This window comes from Somniosus microcephalus, chromosome 6 (genome assembly GCF_052327205.1).
Source record: "Somniosus microcephalus isolate GS21.2 chromosome 6, FLI_Smic_1.0, whole genome shotgun sequence".
In the NCBI taxonomy this organism is placed as follows: Eukaryota; Metazoa; Chordata; class Chondrichthyes; order Squaliformes; family Somniosidae; genus Somniosus; species Somniosus microcephalus.
In genome coordinates this window covers 219,086,275-219,106,862 of record NC_140992.1, presented here as the reverse complement: position 1 = coordinate 219,106,862, position 20,588 = coordinate 219,086,275, and the positions used below count along the sequence as shown (strand labels likewise).

The following is a 20,588-nucleotide window of genomic DNA, read 5'->3' as shown; positions in this document are numbered from 1 at the left end:
CTTTGAGACGTTCAGTGGGCATGAAAGGCGCACTATAAATGTAAGTCTGTCTGTCTCTGTCTCTCTCTCTCTCTCTCTCTCTCGCTGTCTCCTCTCACTGTCTCCTCTCGCTGTCAGGCAGTGGGGTGGGAAGCGAAGCTGTAGTGTAGATTTTGTCCTGTCTAGAAATGGAAAAGTCACGTGTGAGCTGAAACAGGTACAGTCCTAGACCTTAATATAGGAGCAGGTATATTGAAATGTCCGTCCTTTCACCACCCCTCCCCCCACAAACAAACACGTGCACACAGTGTGCTGAAAGGAAAGTACGACTACACTTTTGGTTAGTAATCTACATAATCTCTGTCCATCCAATTTTTACCCATCACCTTTCTTCTCGTGAAGGTAGTGACTTCTACTGGGGTACAACTTCTGGAAGGCTCACTCAAGTCACAATTATTCATTTAGGAACCTGGTCAGTCAATGTTGGCACATTATTTAATCATGGCGGTGCTGAGCTTCATTATGTCCTCATCCAATGTACACTTCCTAAAGAAGCTACTAGATAATGTCAGAAAGGGGCGTCTTGACTATTTATTTATTCCTCCTCTTCTCCTGCTCCCTTAACTCAAGGTGCTGAGGCCTTGTATGATGCTTTTGTGTGATGTGTCAGCTGTGGCTCAGTGGGTAGCACACTCGCCTCTGAGTCAGAAGGTTGTGGGTTCAAGTCTCACTCCAGGGACTTGAACGCATAAAGCTAGGCTGACATTCCAGTGCAGTGCTGAGGGAGTGCTGCACTGTCGGAGATGCTGTCTTTCGGATGAGACGCTAAACCGAGGCCTTGTCTGCTCTCGGGTGGACATAAAAGATCCTCTGGCACAATTTCGAAGAAGAGCAGGGGAGTTATCCCTGTTGCCCTGGCCAATATTTATCCCTCAACCAACATAACAAAAACAGATTATCTGGTCATTATCACATTGCTGTTTGTGGGAGCTTGCTGTGCACAAATTGGCTGCCGCGTTTCCCACATTACAACATTGATTGCGCTCCAAAAAGTACTTCATTGGCTGTAAAGTGCTTTGAGACGTCCAGTGGTTGTGAAAGGCACTATATAAATATAAGTCTTTTTCTCCACCAATAGCTGTGATAAACTAACTTCATATAGACCAGGAATCAGAATTACTTTTATTGCTTTCCCTACAGAGTTGTTCAATGTCGATGTGACTGTGAATGAGGCCGACAGCCTACACTGATTTGTAGTTGCACATAACTGAAGCAGATGAAAAATGTTTATACTCTGATAGATATTGCTTGTTGGGTTGATGCTAATGAGGTCATGCATTATTATAAAGATAAAACAGATTATTAAGTGCACTATTTAATTGATCTTTTCTTTATTTTTAAGGGACTTTCTAGCTGCTGCATGACAGAAGTGTCTGCATGAATTAAGTGGATAGAAAGTGACATGCAGTGAATTAGTTGTTGAACGGTTTAAGAAGTTTAACTGCCCACTGCAGTACAGCTGAAGTAAGCTCACTTGGAGCAAACTGTTGATTACTGTCGAGCAGTAGATGCATCAAGATGACTGATCCCATCATGGATTTTTTGGATGATGCCAATTTGTTTGGTGGAGGATTGGAAGGCTTGACGGATGACAGCTTTTCGCAAGCAGGACCAGTTTCGTTGGTTGATGAACTAAACCTAAGTGCAGATTTTGAACCTTTGCAGGTTGAGCCATTGCACCATGTACCAGAGACACAGACACCAGAAAAAATGAACTTTGAGCAGTTACAGACATTTGATTCACTGAAACTTCATCAAGTGAACCAGCCGTTTAACTTGGTGGGCAGCGGTACTGAGACCGGTGTACTGTCCCCACATTCCCAGTTTCATTGTTCACCAGATCATCAGCAAAATCAGACAAATGGGTTGTTTCCTTCTGGCCATAATGATAGTAGTGGTCAGTCATTTGTGGATGGAAGTCCAATGTGGGGTCACCAAAGCCCTATTTCAAATCAAAATGGATCACCATTCCATACCTTGCAAGGACATTCACAGTCCATCCAGCAGATGACCCCTTTTTTAACGCATCATGAATTTGCTCTGCATCAGTCCAGCCCGCAGCAGCAGCAACAACCTGCATCAGTGCAACCTCAACAGAATATGAACCATTTCACTACAGGACAGAAAGCTCTAAATCAAGGCAATCAATTCATGGGTGTCCATGGATCAGCTTCATCTCGTATGACTCACATGGGCCAACCAACTACAACTGTAACTTCATCCACTCAACAGCATCCTGCTTCAGTGCAACAGTTTAACCAACCAACTACAGCTCTGCCTATGAATCCAGTACACCCTATTAGATTCACTAGTAGTGCCAATCACACTGGTGTACATCAGAGCGTGAACTTTTCAAGCTCATCTCGAGACATGACTCCTTGTTCTATCAATAATTCAAGCCAGTTTACTCCTCAGTATTCCTATCCTAGTAACAACCTAGCTAATGGCAACAATTTGACATCATCTACAATCCTTTCTACTCATCAGGTGACCCAGGCCATGACTTGCTTCCCTGGGGGTGATGCATTTACAGTGCCGACAGGGACCAACCAGGCAACAGTGCAACATATGCTCAATCCCAACAGCCCTGCTAAACAAAAGGTTCTTCAGCCTATGCATTCTGTAAACACTCAGGGAAACTTCAGTCCTTCAAGTATGTCCTCTGTTCAAACTGGTGTGCCAATAACAACCAGCCCGGCTTCTCAGGTGAGAATTTCTAATACATCAGCTCAAAGGAAACCAACTGGCTTTTCATCTCTTCAGGGAAATCCACTTCCACAGTCTCGGACACATCCATTAACCAGGATGAATACAGAAGATGTTTTTCAGGAGCAGCTGTTGGCCACTTTTGGCAGTTCAAGTCTTGGCCAGAGGGATTCACCCCCTGTTTCAAGACCAATGGCTGCACGACAGTTGCAGCAACGGCAGCATCCAAACATGCAGCAGGAGATGGTTATCTGCCAACAAATGCATCAAGAACCAGCTACCGCCAGTCACACACTCTCTCAACATTGGCAGCCATCGATAACTAGCCAGCATCGGCAGATGAAGGGGTCTATACAGTTGACCTTGCAACGGCAGGTTTGTACTTAAATTCTTGAGAGATCATGTCCTGTCAACTCTGATAGTATGATCATTTAGCAATGCATTTCTGAATGCTTGAATTTGAGCCACGTGCTGTTCTTCATTTTGAGGTGCTTTTTTAGCTGTGTGCTAAAGTTATAGCTGTAACAAAAGAACATTTCTAAGAGCATTTAAAAAAAAAAAAAAAATGGCCCAGATTTTGATGGAGTGGGGCATCTCCCGGCGTACCCTGTTATTTATATTTGTTTGTGCACGTTTAGGTTCTAAAATCTTTTGTCCACAAAGTTGCTGGATGTATGAGCTGATAACGGCGCGGCATGGGCAACAGGACATCTGGGACCTTAGTGAACAACGGGACAAACAGTGTATCTCCTTAACCAATGACATTAATGGATTGAGAAATGGACAGAGAAGGAGGGTGAATTAGAGTGGGTGAATTCAATGTCAAATTAGGTACAGAAAAAGAAATAGAGAGAAAGTAAAATTGGATTAAGTGAGTTAAAGAGAAAGGAAATGTAAGGGGGGGGGAAAAAATGTAAAAATTTAAAATTTGGCATTTAAAAAAATCTCCAACAACAACTCACAACCTGAAGGAATGAGACTCCACACTTTGTTCACTTTCTGGGCAAGAGAGGTTGATTAGCAGTCATTAACAATTATCACCTCGTTAAAAGGGTACTTATACTCTTAAACTCGCCACAAAAGGTTAAGTCTAGTAATTAATAGACAATTAATGTGCAAATGCAGAAACATCATGAAACTCACAGGGAGGTTAAGGACAAGAAGCTAACGGAGGAGCAACGCAAATCGACCAGCAACTTGTGGCGCTTTGCAACGCACTGGGTATCTCTTCCTTGCTACAAGTCGCTGGATGATTTGCTCATTAATAACGTGCGCGTCGTTTACGCGCCGTTTATTTTTTTCAGCAAAATCTGGCCCATATAGTTAAGTAGATATATAAAATAACAAATAAGTGGGAGGAGTTTTAACAGTTGCATTACAATCTCTGGATTACGCTCAAGTTCAGAAATTAGTGGAGCTCTTTGTTTCATGACGTGCAGTTTTGGATCAGGGTGTCTGACTAAGTTAATGAGGGGTAGTGCACTACAGTTGTGATATAGTTAATGCAAAACTTTAAGGAAATGGAAATTCAGCTTGCTGGTGGCTTACTTTGCAGAATTTTGAGGGAAGACCTAACTCAGGTGTATAAAATTACGAGGGGCCTAGATAGAGTAGATAGGAAGGACCTATTTCCCTTAACAGCAAGGCCAATAACCATTTAAATAATTGATAGAAGGATTAGAGGGGAGTTGAGAACTCTTTTTCACCCAGAGGGTGGTGGGAGTCTGGAACGCATTGCCTGAAAGGTTGGCAGAGGCAGAAACCCCCATAACATTTAAAAAGTACTTGAATATGCACTTGCCATAACCTACAAGGCTACGGACCAAGAGCTGGAAAGTGGGATTAGGCTGGATAGTGCGTTTTCGGCCGGCATGGACACGATAGGCTGAATGGCCTCCTTCTGTGCCATAAATTTCTATGATTCTATGAATTGTTTAATTAAGGTATTGAATACCTGGAATATTAAATAACCAATCCTGCAACTCACTAGACTGGAAGATGAATGTCTGTTGTCATACTGGTTGAATTATGATAAATTTGAAATTTAGCCGCTGTTTTCTAGGGTTCATTTACATCAAAGTTCAAACACGAGTACTTCTGATACTTAGCAAATTGTATGTGCATAACCAACGGTTGCATTGGTGGAGCTGTACCCAGCAAGATGGCGTGATGCACTTGCAGCCGATGTTGCTTTGAAGAAGTATCAAGTTTTACTTAGCTGTTGGGTCTTAATTGTAATTGACTAGTAGTATTGCCTCTGTTTTTGTGGCATGATGCAGCCTTTGTTACTTGCTTTTGTGCCATTTTCTCGCCAGCAGATTGGTGATTTGTAATATTGTTTGTGAACCAAGTTCAAATTTTTAAAACTTGAACTAAGTGACTGACAGAGCTCTAGTTTAGATCTTGAATATAATTTTTCCATAAAGTTACATAACATTTGCAACTTAAAGCTGCAAGATAACACCACTTTTATTATCTAACCTGTCAATGAAATGTGTATACCCTGAACATTTGTAAGAATTAGATCCACATTACTCTTGTTAGGTCTCAGGCCGCGATTTTATGAACCTCGGCGGGTCCGTGGCAGGCGACGTTAGTGACAGGTCTCTGCTCCGCTGCTGGCTCCAGCCCACTCGAGAATGAATTTACTTTGATGGGGCTTGTTAAGCCCGCCCAGCGTGTTTCCCGGCCAATTAGAAGAAGCGGGTCTGCTGACGTTATTTGACGATGCATCATCAGCCATGCTAACTTTCATTTGACAGTTGTGCTGTCAGTGTTCTACAGCATTGAAGTGCTGCAAACACTGACAAGCACTGCACAGAGGCGCGAGGCTGCACCAAGGCTCTCCCATGACTCCCTCCATATACTTAAGAAGGGAGTCATAGCACACAGGGAGGTCCTCTTCCCTTCCCATGGGCAGAAGAGACCTCCCCAGGAGATCAACACAGCCTGGTTGCACATTGCAGAGGAGGGATGTGGTCAGGAGGACCTGGGTGCACTGGCGCAAACTTTTCAATGATCTCAGTAGATCGCGAAACATTAGTACAAAGCCACGCTCAACCTCATCCTGCTGTGCCTCTCATAACATCCCCATCACTCTGCCTTCCCTACCCTACTCCTGCACATTCTTCTCACCCTAACTTACCTTGCACCTCCACCCATCCCTCTCTATCTACATTAACACTAGCAACCCCTCACACTCGCCCTCAACCTAGTGCAATCACACCAACTAACAACACACAAGGGTAGCCACTTGGGTGTTTTATGCAATGTTCATGTAAAGTTTCTGTTAATGTGGTGTCAAACATTGAAACCTTTATTTTCAACACTTTGCGTTCTTGGACAGATTTGTGTGCACCTTTGGAAGTGACTTAGTGAGTTGCAGTGAATGGCGAGACATAACGGTACCCCCCGCAATGGTGGTGATTGTGAAAGGAATGGCTTGGTCATTGTAGGGATGCTTTATGGTGGTGTTGTGGGGTGGTGTCAACCTGGCGCATCATGTGGCAGCCATATGGATGTACAGTGTCAAGTGAAGTAAAGCTGGTGATGGTGAGGCCATCCCTGGCTTCCTGGGCAGCAATGTGCTTGGGTGCTGATGCCCTGTGCAGCATCAAGTGATTGTGGAGAAGGTTGGCGTGGTTGTTGGTGTGCCTGGTGCTGCTGGTGTTGAGGCTGATTGTGGTGGGATTCTGAGGACCAAGGTGAGACAGTATAAAGGGCACCCATGCTCATGGAATAGATGGCAGGTGAAGTAGAGATGACCGAAGTGATCTGCCAATGGTGAGAGAGGTAAAGAGGCCAGATTGAATGGAGACTTGTGTAAAGACTTGCAGCATCTTGAATCTGTTGTGGAAATTCATTTTAAAGAAGCCAGTGGTTAACGGAACATTTCTCAATCAGCTGGGAGCTTTGGCTTGACATTTGAAGTTGTCAACTCATCAGCTGATTCAATGGCCACTGGCCTCCTGCCTCAGTTTCACAGACGAGGTCTAGGCACAGTGGGAAACCGGTGGGCGACCTGTCAAATCCAAAAAGCTGGGAAAAAAAATTGATAAGTGGCTGTAAACAAGCCAGTAATGATTTTAATTGCCTCCCCTGCCGCTGCCTGTTGGGTCTGCTCAGCGCTGGCAGACCCGTCATCTGGAAAGTCCAGTGTGCGAGTTTTGACAGCAGGATCCCGACTCGCTGTCGATCATTTAAAATTTAACAGCTGACCTGCCACCCATTACATCCGCTGAGCGCTGGTAAAATTCCAGCCTCAGTGCCTGACCAATGTGGTCATTAGTGATAGCACTCTAATTGCTGTAGTGATTATTTAATTAATTTGAAACTTCATAGGTGATTTTTGTGCTCAAGGTTCTGGGTATCGTTGCTGGGGAAAGCAACATTTCTTGCATTTTGTCACTTAAGTGTCCATATCGAGCACTCCCAGGACAAGTATAAGACAGCATGCTGCAGAGTAAGCTTCCATCTGCTCTGCCCCAACAATGTGCCTTGACCTCAGCCTTGTGAAAACACCCTCTCCTCTCCAGTGTGAATTGTTCTACTTCCCACTCCAGCCATACTTCTGACCTATCTGAATGAGTTTAAGGGTTTGTTTGTCCCAGACTTATCTTGGTGAAAATCTTCCAAGGGAATTCATTCCAAACCCAGTAAAACAGTGAATGTCACTTTTATTTTTTGGCTAATTCTTGTTGAGAGCGATCTCGCAAACTTAATTATTTTCTTTCTTTGATGCATTGCATTGTCGCCTTTTTAAAAATTCTTAGTTGGCTCTATTGACCCATGTAACATTCAGGACGATATTATCCTACTGCTTATTGAGTATGAGAATAAACTATGCAGACAATAAACAGAAGCATGTTTCTATCAAGTTTGGAATTCAAACAGTGTGCAGGTTCAAAGACATGCAAAAAAAACTTGTGCATGTTTTTAACAAAAGGTGAGCTGGGGGAGTTTTGTGCGACGGGAGAGTTGCAACTGCCGAGTAATGTTTCCAATAGAAACCCTTTGGTTAAATATGGAATGGTGCTGGAATATATTTACAGAATTGAAAAAAGATTCCTATGAACTGACCAAAAGTAGCTAAAACTCGCAAAAGTGTGTGGTTACATTTTAACAGCCATGTTCTTACTCAAAAGCCCCTTGTTAAGCAGAAATGGTTAAAAGGTTTGAAAAGGACACTGATCCTTGGTCTTTGCTGGGTTGGCTGAGTAGATGGTGGAAGTGTTATATCTCGATGCCCAGGGTTAGGGAAGGGAAAATTAGCCTGAACTCCTTTACACTGATCACTGTGCAGCGCCTCCTGCTGAAAGTGTGCACGTATGAATATTGGGTGAAGATAGGATCAGGCTCAATTGGGATGTCCCAAGCGGTCAGATAGCCAGGAAATACTCGCTGTCTGGCTCATGTGTGCCAGGCACTCATGGCACTGTTACTCAGCAAGCAATCAATGCCTTCATGAAATTAGGGGAGAACATTGGTGATGGGGGAAGCAAGAATAAACAAAACAGTTTGGTAAGAGATACACTTGTAATATACATAAAATGTAACTTTGTTAGATTGGAGATGTTACCTGTTGTAATTGGCAAGCCCATGATAATATGGCCAAGATTGTTTTTGGCACTTCAACACTAAACAAATCCGCAATTTTACTTCTTTTTGCAAGTACAAGATCATTTGGCACTGGTTAACACTTGTTTGCCAAAAAGACCCAGTTTAAACCTGGTCAATGGTCAGAGCTCCTTATCAAATAAGTTATGCATTTATCCAGATGCAACTGTATAAATGGAACACTGTTGAACCCTGATAAATGCATAATTTATTTGACGAATTTTAGGCTTGAATTATGATTATACTTGGAACAGAATTTGTGTACCAGAATCCATTGAAACATTTCATTTAGCAGTTTAATTTCAATGAATTTAAACAACTGAAAGCATTTAACAAAAACATATTTTACATAAAATCTGCTGGCTATGGTCTCTACAGACTTTTTTTGCAGGTCTGTGATTTTGCCACCATTATAAAGGAGCTGGTTTGAGTTGGAGTGTAGGGAGCCAGCACATAGATGCCACTCTCGTCATTTGAACTAAACAACTGTCATTGTAGAGTGTTTAGGATGAGATTTGCCAATGGATTGACAATGCTTGGTATTTGTAAAAAGGATAATTATTGAATATTATACTTTTGGATCTGGATTTTATTTTCTAGTCCCTTTGCTGAATCTCCCAGTGCAACGTACTGACCCTGGTAAGAGTATGTGGGTAGCATATTGTCGGGCAGCAGCCGATGTCCAATAATTAGCCACCAGGATGTGTGGGAGAGTGGTGTATTGTCATTTACCCCCCCCCCCCCCCCTTTATTTCTCCTCCACAGGAGCATAGCTGAGAGCTCGGCATATACCACCTCACACGAAGGTGTGTATGCAATGCAACAGTATTCTGAATTTCAAAGGAAGCCAGAGTGGCAAATTGTCGTCTTCCCCTTCTTAGGCAGTCCCTCGGAACCGAGGATGACTTGCTTCCACATTAAAAATGAGTTCTCAGGTGACTGATGAGTCCAATGCGGGACCTACAGTCTCTGTCACAGGTGGGGCAGATGGTGGTTGAAGGGGCGGGAGGGTGGGGTGCTTGGGTTGACGTGCACTCCTTGCGCTGCCTGCGCTTGGCTTCCGCTTGCTCCCAGCGAAGAGACTCGAGGTGTTCACCACCTTCCCGGATGCTTCTCCTCCACTTTGTGTGGTCTTGGGCCAGGGATTCCCAGGTGTTAATGGGGATGTTACACTTTTTCAAGGAGGCTTTGAGGGTGTCCTTGAAGCGTTTCCTCTGCCCACCTGGGGCTCTCTTGCTGTGCCGGAGCTCCGAGTAGAGCGCTTGTTTTGGGAGTCTCGTGTCGGGATGGCGGACAATGTGACCCGTCCATCAGAGCTGATTGAGCGTGGTCAAAGCTTTGATGCTTGAGATGTTGGCCTGAGCAAGAACACCGACGTTGGTGCGCCTATCCTGCCAATGGATTTGCAGGATCTTGCGGAGGCAGCGTTGGTGGTACCTCTCCAGTGCTTTGAGGTGCCTGCTGTACATGGTCCATGTCTCTGAGGCATACAGCAGGGCGGGTATCACTGCTGCTCTGTAGACCATGAGCTTCGTGCCGGGTTTGCGGTCCTGGTCTTCAAACACTCTCTTCCTTTTCAGTCTCTTCAGTGGCAAATTGTGCTCCGCTAATGGCTAAGTGGCATGAGCAAAGCAATCTTATTTAATGCCATCTTACTTGTGTCAACCAACTTAATATAATGAAGACAAGAGAAAATTAAATCGACTGGTGGTAACTGAACTGTGTTTGGTCAGAAAGCTGTTCCTACTTTAGGTGATTCACTGCTTCCTTGCTTCATATTGATTATATTACTGGTTGATTCAGATTTTACATGGACACCGATGATGTAAAGGTAGCGCTGGTCTGATTCTGGTGCAACTGCAGGAGAGGCTGATGATGATGATGATCTCAGCACAGTGTGAAGTGAAGGAGGATGGAATCGTAGATCAGTCGTTTTTTTATTCGAATCTACTATCTGTAGCTTCAGAAAGTAGGGAAAAATAGATTTTTTTAAAATTACATAAAAGCTGTACAAATAGTTCAATAAAATGTAAATACATTATTTGTAAAGCACAAGTTGGTTTTGAATGAGAAGGTCTTGGAAACCAGTCACTGACTAGTTAACTGAAATGTTTGTTTAAGGAATTTGTCATGACTTGAGAGTATTTCTTTGAGGTTTTGGCTGCACAATTGCGAAATTATTAAGCTGTTCACATTACTGATCTAGTTGGTAGGAAATTGTCCTGATATTTAGTTTTGATGAATGCAATTCTGTTATCAGTTTTGGTTTTCTTATAAGGAAGTTACTTGAGCAGTTTTGATCTATTTGCCATGCTCTGAATTTTGAGGCTTTGTGTAATTTTCTATCTAGCCAGTAGGCCCAGTATTATTTCGTTAGCTGTCTGACACTGGTCTCTGTGCAGTCTCCGGCAGGCTATCAAGTCCGTTGATGCCCAGCTGAATTCTACTAATGAGAATCATCACCGGTACGCTTTTATCGACACCAACACCTTGGCTGCCCGTGCTTGCAAACATCGCACCACCAACACCTACACTGCGAATATGCAGTCTTCAGAGAATACAACCGCTAAACCAGCAAAGACATGCCGATCCAGGCCGACTTGGACAACCTACCACCAACCCGTCTCAAATCTAGGGGGCCATTTTGGACTGTCACCGAAGACCTTCTGCGATCTCCCCTCAACCCTGATGACCAGAATAACTATGACATACAGAATGGATTCCTTATAGAGGACCCCACATTACAACTTGAAGGATCAAACCTTCCTTGCAGACAGTGGACTAGCATTAGCCGCCTCAGAACCAGCCATGGTAGATGCTGCCGCCTTCTCCACAGATGGAAAATTAAAGCATCCACATCATGTGACTGTGGAGCTCCTAATCAGACCCTGGAGCACATCATTGAGCACTGCCCTTAGAGGAAATTCGCAGGCAGCCTACAAGATATCCACACTGTTACACCGGAAGCTTTGGCCTGGATATCTGATTTAGATATTGATAGTTGATCTGCTTTGCTACTACCATACGAAGAAGAAGACCTCCCCATCTCCTTTAAGACTTTACTTGAAACCTACCTCTGCGTAAGCTTTTGGTCACCCCTCTTAGTATCTCCTCCTTTGGCTTGTTGTCCATTTTTTTTTTGGATTATGCCTCTATGAAGCACCATGGGATGTCTCATCACTGTATGTATATGCAAGCTATTGTTCAAATTTTAATTGAAGTAACTGAGATTTAAAGTTAATCCCAACTGACAATTTAAACCTCAGTGCCATGGCTCAGTGGGTAGCACTCTTACCTCTGAGTCAGAAGGTTGTGGGTTCAAGTCCCACTCCAGGGACTTGAGCACGAAAATCTATGCTATTGTTCCAGTGTAGTACTGTGGGAGTGCTGCACTGTCAGAGGTGCCGTCTTTCAGATGAGACGTTAAACTGAGGCCCATCTGCCCCCTCAGGTGGACGTAAGAGATCCCATGGCACTATTTCGAAGAAGAGCAGGGAGGTATCTACGGTGTCCTGGCCAATATTTATCGCTCAATCAACATCACTAAAACCGATTATCTGGTCGTTATCACATTGCTGTTTGTAGGAGCTTGCTGTGCACAGATTGGCTGCCGTGTTCCCTACATTACAACAGTGACTACACTCCAAAAGTACTTCATTGGCTGTAAAGCGCTTTAAGACGTCCGGTGGTCGTGAAAGGTGCTATATAAATGCAAGTCTGGTTTTTTCCTTCTATTGCGAGTCAGTTTTCCATTTGTTTGTACAGTTGTAAGAATTGTCAGTAACCTGGTAATTTAATGGGTTGTAAAACATGGGCTTCACTGATGCACAATGTAGGTTGCAAGACAGGTCAGAGCATAACTGTACCTTTTGTTATAGTACACTGATTCCTCATTTATTGTATGATGTTTCTAATAAGGTTCTACCTTTTGCTTTTGAGGAGGAAAAAACATATTAAATGCTTGTGTGGCCTGTCTGCCACTTTTGAAATCAAAATCCTACAACTGGTGTATCATCACTCTTATACCCCCACTTCCTGTTAAGACAGCCTGTCCAGGAATTGAAGATGTATGCAACTGCTTTTCTGCCAATAAGGAGGAGATTTACTATGGCAGCTCCCAATTGATTAGAGGGAAAACTAAAATTATTTTTTAAATCCCCCCAAAATTCCAGTAGCCGTGTGACATAGTAGAATCAAAATAGCCATGTGAATTTATTACTTTCCTTGCAAAATAAATTTTCCATGTAGTGGCCATCAGAGAGACAGAGAAGGGGGGGGGAATGAAAAGCTGCAGCTTTAGAACAGTTTCACTGTTTCATTCCATAACTTTGACAAAACTATTGTCATGAGCAATCAGTTTTGAAAAAGCTTACTTTCCCCCACCATAAATCTGGAACATATTGAAAATCTTACGACTGCATGCACTTCCTGTCTACACAACTTTGTTTCCTGTTGTCATGTTTTTGTCACATTTTTGTATCGACTTTTCCTTATTATAAATTCCTACACCCACATTTAGAATGGAAACTACAGGAAATTCTTTATTATCCGGCACCAATGGGACCGGCGTGGTGCCGGTTTATCAAAAAGCCCGGATTACAGAGAGGTATAGTTTAAAAGGTACGAGAGCTCCGTACACAGCAACAAATCCAGGCTTCCCTGTTGTTTAGCAACATGTGCAGGAACTCTGGCCACAGACCAAGCATTCCTGTTGCTTAGCAACAAGTGCACAAACCCCAGTTACACAGCCACAGATCCAGGAACTGCCACTAATATGAAGTAAAACTTACCTGAACCTACTCCTGAATTTTGCCGGTTAAGAGATTTCCGGTTATTTTTTAGGTGCCGGTTAAAAGAGAGTTTCCTGTACCTGGGTAAACTTGTCATGTTCTAATTACACCCTGTGCATGGCAGCACTGCAGTTTTGTGTCCCCTAGCCTGTACTCCGGAGAAACTCCTACCCTCTAACCAGTTTTACTTTTTTACTGCTCCTCAAACTGCCCAACAGTTTGCTCTTTAGTTACAATATCAAATCAAAGCATTATATAAAAATGAAGACAGAATGTAAGACTTTAATATGGGGAATAAATTATGTTTGTGTGTCCTATTCTAATTATCCCTGCCCTCTAATCCCACTTCACCTGGAGAATGCACTTAGTCATTACTTCCCAATTTGGTGGTTAGTGGCGACTCCCAGCATAGCTCTGGGAAATGCAAGTCCTCCCTCGCTAATCTAATTAAATTCATTGTGGAAGTGACCAGAATGATGGATGATGGAACTCCTGTTGATGTTTACCTTGACTGCAGACATGTTTATGCCATGCAGGTGTACCCATTAATGGTTCTCGATTAAGCGACATACATGGGGATAATAATAGTTGATCACTTGTTAAAAATGCACAGGTGGTGAGGTGGCTATATGGACAGCAAGTAGGGTTTAGATTGTATTGCTCGGGCCATCAAGTACAAAGCGAAGAGCTTTATTGAAGGCTTTGGTAAATCCATACTAGGAGTACCCTGTCCGGTTTTGCTTCCTGCACGCAGTGAAGGGCATGGAAGCTCTGAAGAATGTGCAGGCGAAGACCGCTACGATGGTATCTAAACTTGGAGCTCTCTTGTTAAGGAACATTAGGGCTTACTTAGGAAAAATGAAGTTTTAAAGAGGATGTGATTGAGGCTTTTACAATGTTGAGGGGATTGGGCACTATCTATTTAGATAGACCGACAGCGACTGTTTTAAAAGGGAAGTTGACAAGTTTCTGAGAGGGGATCATTTCCAATTATAGAGAATAAGCTCACCAGACTGGTTCCTGGGATGGGGGATTGTCCTATGAGGAGAGATTGAGTAGACTAGGCCTATATTCTCTAGAGTTTAGAAGAATGAGAGGTGATCTCATTGAAACATACAAAATTCTTATAGGGTAGATGCAGTGAGGATGTTTCCCCTGGCTGGGGAGTCTGGAACCAGGGGTCATAGTCTCAGTATAAGGGGTCGGCCATTTAGGACTGAGATGAGGAGAAATTTCTTCACTCGGAGTGGTGAATCTTTGGAATTCTCTACCCCAGAGGGCTGTGGAGTCTCAGTCATTGAGTATATTCAAGACAGAGATTGATAGATTTTTGAATATTAAGGGAATCAAGGGATATAGGGATAGTGCAGGAAAGTGGAGATGAGGTAGAAGATCAGCCATGATCTTATTGAATGGCGGAGCAGGCTCGAAGGGCCAAATAGCATACTCCTGCTCCTGTTTCTTATGTTCTAAAGTTGTTAGCTGCAATTATGAGATGTTATGGACTCCCATAGAGTCCTGGAACTTGCTTGATTGCTTTAGGAAGTCGGAAGAATTTCCCAGTTTTTTTTTAATGAATTGGCTCCAAGTTTTCTTTATATTTTTTCCTCATTTGTGTGATTAGGGTGGGTTAAGTGGTGTACAAAGGTGAACTGCTGTCTGGATGAGCTTGGTGGTCCTTTCACCCCCTTTCTGTATATTCATATATTTTAATCTGTATATTCATATATTTTAATAACATATATAACACAGTGAAAAGCAAACCTATTAAGGAAAATATTATTCAAAGGGTGGTTCTTGTTCAAAATGCAGTTGGACACTAGTTTGGGAGAATTTGCGTACCGGAGTGCCGCCAGCAGCAATAGCTCGTATCCTTGAATGTTTCTCGTTCTTTTTGTGTTCTGTATAAATCAGCTCAATTCTTTATAAAATAAATACGTTTCAGATGTTCATTATGTTAATGCGCAAAGTATCATGGTTACACTCGTTGTGTGTCTGGGAAATTGAAGTGTGTGGATTTAATTGCAGCATAATCTCTGACATGCCGATACAAGTTTTGAGATTTTTGCTCAGAATTTTCTCTTTGCTGATCCAATTCAGCATGCAATGCCTCAAGGCAAACAGCTGGCTCACCACACAGTAACTATTCAGTAACTAGTCATGCATCCCCGACATGTCCCTTGCCCTGTTTGGATAGCCTGGTTTAATATGTGCCTGGGAGGAATCTATAGATGGACTTGTCAGTTAAATAGCAGAGTACAGTATCTGCAGTTCAGTTAGGATATCCAGAAAAGGAGAGCAAGATCCTGAAAAAAATCACCATGTATCCAAGCCTCTAACCTTTGACTATTATTAAACCAAAAGTTCTTACTTAAGGAAAGCCTTACTAGTGTCACTAAGATTTTGAAATTGTAGGATGTAACTGGGCGCCAGATTTTTAAAAAATTCTAATCGCACAATACTGCAGTTGCATCTGTACTGGTTTTCTTTTAAACTTCTGTGTTGTGTAGGTGATAATTTCATTGTTGATGGAGAGGGGACAGAAAGAGAAGGTGTGCTCTCTCGATCTTTTTTTAAATCCAGATGATGTGGGGGATAAACATGCAGTCTCTGGAATTTAGGTTACCTGATGAATTATCTGTAACTTTTCCATTGTTTTAAGTGCTGAAACTAATGTTACCTCTGCCAGTAGCTGTGTTATTGTACAATATGGCCACTTTAATTTGTGTATACCCAACAAGGTAAGAACCAAATGTTGGATTCCGATTGTTTCAAATGTAATAGAATTAGAACCGACTGGTCCAGGTTATATCTACATATTCATAACAGGCAAACAATTAGTAGCAGATTGTCACTTGATGAATGCTGGTCTTGCCTGTTGTATATATTAGCAGATGGTAGGGGGTGACTGACTCACTCTAATTTCCTTTTACCACAGTGACTATGTTGTGTTGGACCAACCTGTCTGCTTGATTTTGTTAAATTCATGTACAAGTCCACATTTGGTCCCACTGACTTGGAAAGCTGCCCAGTTTTATGCTGGAGGTGTTTTTTTGGAGGCAGTGGGGTGGAGAGCATTTCACCATCCCTTCCCTCCTACACAGCAGTTACTTTGGCTACTGTGTGGGATTGGCTGAAAAATACGGTTATTTTTACATCTGTGCCAGCATGAGATATGGGGGTGTGCTGCACACACCCACATAGTGGCAAGGATTCTAAATTGATACCGGGCTCAGCCAATTTAGAATCCTGGCAAAGGTTGGAATATTCAGTGTTCCAGACATACATTTGGTTTGACAGCTTTACCACCCAGTGCCAGCATCTGCTTGGAAAAGTAAATTAGGACTAAGCCCGACCCAGTGCAGAAAATGTGCATCTCTCGTCTATTTGACCGTGTGTGATGTTGCATAAAGTAAATTGCCTGCAGACATTTGATTTTTGTGGCAAAACTATTCCTTTGTCTGACTTAACTTGGAGAATGAGCTGTACTGAAAACAAGAATGTATGCAGTCTGTGGCCAGTACAAGTGTAAAATTAGCCGTGTCTTTCCAATTGAATCCTGTATCCTGTCATGTTTGCAGCTCTGTATTAATGCAAAATCAGTGTGCTGATTGATGTAGGGGATCGAGCTTTACAAAATACTGCCGAGCCATTTTTTTTAATCCAGTGTAAAACCGCAAAAATATAAACGTTGGGACAGCTTGAAGCTGAACTTAATTGTGGAGCAAAATTAAAAACAGTAGTTCTCCACTTCAGGGAGAATAATCCTCTCTCACCTCTGGTTCGCCCTGCATCTGCACTATCTTGACTCAGGAGGGCATGACATGCCAGCTCATGCCTATCTTTATTGATACTACATGTTGTCTCTTGATAGTTTGAAGAAAATAGTTTGGAATTTGAGGTGGTGGGATGTGTTGTACATAATGCAGTGGCTCCACCTGCATTGTTGTATTCAAACATGGGGTGCAATATAATTTTAATATTGTGTATGGTGAACAAGTTTTATGCTGCATTTAAAAAAAAAAAAAAAAAGCAGTATATTTTTGTGTTCTGGGTAGCATGGGATGTGTGCACCAACTTTTCAATGACATTTGTTGGCGCATGGTCAAGATTGAGATAAAAGTCAGCACCATATCTTGTGGCCACCAGTACATTCTGGAAGCATCTGTTCCATGTTAGTGGAGCAGACATCTGGTTGCAGCTTACTCACATTCATTTACTGTGCATCAGGACTGTAACGTGTACATGCTTCCACGCACAGAAATGCTCATATTTTATATGGGATGTGCTGTTACGACAGCTATTGTCTGTGTGCATGCTTGTCCAAGCTTTCAAAGTGGCCTGTGTGAATCCGATTCATCGGGTTAACATCCCAGTCACAGACTATCCACTATTCAATCTGAGTGCATCAATTTGTGCCATTCATCCCATTTGTTTTTGGAGGCATGTGAGCTGTGCCTAAAGGACCAAGTCTTGTTAATGTTACTATTTGTTCATGAAGGAAAAGGCTAATGTAGCACTTCGAAAAATATACAGGAAACTTTTTTTATTCGGCACCGACGGGACCAGCGTGGTGCCGGTTGATCAAAAAGTCCGGATTACAGAGAGGTATACTTACCAAGGTACGAGAGCCCCATACACGGCCACAGGTGCAGGAACCCCGGTTACACGGCCACAGATCCAGGAACCCTGGTTACACGGCCACTAATATATAGTAAAACTTACCTGAACCTACTCCTGAATTTTGCCAGTTAAGAGAGATTTCTGGATATCTAGGTGACGGTTAAAAGAGAGTTTCCTGTATTATTGTTTCTATTTTCCACCCCTCTGGTGCAGTAAAGTGGGTTTCTTCATAATGCACAAATCACACCTGGGGTGATTGGCAGAACATCTTCCCCCTTGTGTACTGACCTGGTGTTCTGAGAGTGTGACTGCTTTTAAATACGCACTAAACTTAATATGTGCTATTGTATGTTTAATACACTGTTTTGATGTGTGTGTGTGTGATCTCTTCTCTACCACTGTCTAAGTTCCCCTGGCTCTGTGCTTTTTAGCCCTAACTAACAAGTTTACTGCAATTTTAAAAACTGCCATTGCCCCCCCCCCCCCCCCCCCCCCACACACAAACATGCCTGCTCTCTGCTTTTCTCATTGAGCTCCTGGATCTCTTAAATTTGGCTTCCAAATTCCTGGACTTCTCTGACCATCAAGACTACGCTTCTGCACCGGACTATACCGCCAGACTCCTCCACTGGTCTCTGATCTGCTCTGTTGCTTAAATTTTAAAGTAACTTCGATCAGCTTTCAGCCCTTCCCCCTTCCCTGCTGAGCCTGCGACTGGCCTACTGGTTTTTCAGCTTCAGCTACAGTCTGGTTTCTGGCTAATGTACCTCGGCCCAGGAGAGTAAAACATTTCTCTGCCGCTTCTGGATTTTATGGTGACCTCCAGCTTCGGCATCATTATTCTGCCCCGCAACCTATTCTGCCCCGCAACCAATTCTGTACATCTCCTGGATCTTCATTCCCGCGGAAATGCCTCCATCCTCTGATACTATACCCTTCAAATAGCTTCTGGATTTCACTCGCATGCTACATCTGTCTCCGAACTTAGACAACAGTTTGTCAATGCTCCATGCCAACTCCACCCCACCTACATCTACTTTATCCCACCATGGGACCTCTGACTTTAACTCTGGACTCCCTCCTGTTGTCTCCTATCTATTCCCTGTTACTACCAGGAAATATGTATTCTAATAACAGCTACATAACCAGGCCTATGTAGCTTGAGCTTTCCCTGTGTCTAATCGCGGCGCATTTTGGCTGCCGCTCCAGACCAGAGCCCATCACTTCTATTTCCACTTTTTTCTCCCCCTTTTTCTTTTCTCTCTATCCCTCCTAGACCCCCCTCTCCTGTCATCATGCCACCTTTCATTTCTCCCCTCTCGGGTATGCTGCCCTCCCAAATCCCTACCCCAACTCTTAAGTACTCCTCGACCTTGCTACTCTCCTGCCACCGCCCCAGGCTTGACTCCCTCTTAGATAAGCCTAAAGCTTCCCTCTGTGCCTCTCTTGGCATCCTCTGAAGGGCCCATCGAGGCACTTGTTGCTGCCTCCTTACGAGCAGTAACCCCAACTGCCCATCCTACTCACTTGCCGACCTTCCTGCCCAGCGTGCCTGCTGGGCGCTAATCTTGCCAATCTCCTCCTCATCCAACTCACCCTTCCCAGTGCTGACCCTGTGGGCTCTGGCAATGGATCGGCTATCGCCACCCATCTCTCATCTCTCTCCAGAATGTCTGTTCACTTGTGAACAAGGCCCTTGTCATCCATGAGCTTATTGTGGATGATTGCATCAACAACATGGCCTTGAGGGAAACCTGACTGAGAGGTGCTGACACCTTCCCCTTAAATGAAGCCTCCCCGCCTGGCTATACCATTCACTACTTGCCCCGCCAGACCGTAGCGGTGGCAGTGTGGCTCTTATTACCAAATCACACCTTGGGCTGTCCCCCTACTCCTCTGGCACTTTCTCCTCCTCTGAGCATCTCACCTTGTTCCACCCCTCTCACCTGTCATTTAAAATTCTTGTTCTTTACCGCTCACCCAAGTACCATAAAAATGTTCTCACCGAGATATCTTCACTGCTTTCATCCCTTAGCTTCTGCACTGAGTGACTTCTCATCCTCGGTGATTTCAGCCTCCATCTCAATTCATCATTCTCTCTCTCCTCTGAGTTCACTGCCCTCCTATCCTCCCTTAAACTCTCCCTCCACGTAAACTCCCCAACACATATTCACAGCCAGCCCCTTGACCTTGCCATTTCACGTGGCCTCGCCACTCCCATCATGTCAGTTACAAATAAGGCCATCTCTGATCACATCCTTGTATCGCTCTACACTCGCATCCCCCTTCCCCCCCCCCTCCCAACACTACTTCCTTCTGTCTCCACCCCTGGGGAAAAAAAACTCTCCCAATTCACTTACAACTGCACTTTCAAAATCCCAACTTTGGCCCTCCATTCACCACGGCACTTCTGTAGCTACTGATCTGCTCAACCACACCCTCACCACCTTGGATGCCCCAGTCCCCATTAAAACCATTGTTCTCTCTCGCCCTAGCCTGCCGCCACCCCCCCCCCCCCCCCAAAGGTACGGTCCTCATCTCCTCTCCCTTAAGTCCGAGGGGCGCAGACTTAAACAGGTATGGTGGACAACTGGTTTAGCCATTCACTGCCAGATCTGGTTGGACCACATAAAGCACTATTGGGTCTTGCTCTCATCTGCCAAAATTACTCACTATTCCAGGATCATTCTGGAATGCAAATATAATCCCCAGCTTTTCTTTACAGCAAACCATCTTCTTAAACCCCCACCTCCTCCACCCTCACCTTCAACAAGTGTGAGGAGCTCATGGACATCTTTGTCTCTAAGATTGAAA

General features: G+C 43.6%; 1 protein-coding gene across 9 annotated transcripts in view; it reads left to right on the top strand.

Moving 5' to 3' along the window:
• The window catches only part of chd9 (chromodomain helicase DNA binding protein 9), a 278,889-nt gene that overhangs the window by 64,048 nt on the left and 194,253 nt on the right, over window positions 1–20,588 (top strand). For 8 of the 9 annotated variants that reach the window (XM_085991433.1, XM_085991432.1, XM_085991431.1 and 5 more), the window contains one exon: window positions 1,382–3,120. The exons of the other annotated variant lie outside the window; for it this stretch is intronic. In XM_085991433.1, coding sequence (XP_085847559.1) covers window positions 1,558–3,120 — 1,563 coding nt within the window. In that variant the 5' untranslated portion in view covers window positions 1,382–1,557. The remainder of the gene's footprint in view (window positions 1–1,381; window positions 3,121–20,588) is intronic. 9 annotated transcript variants of the gene reach the window in all.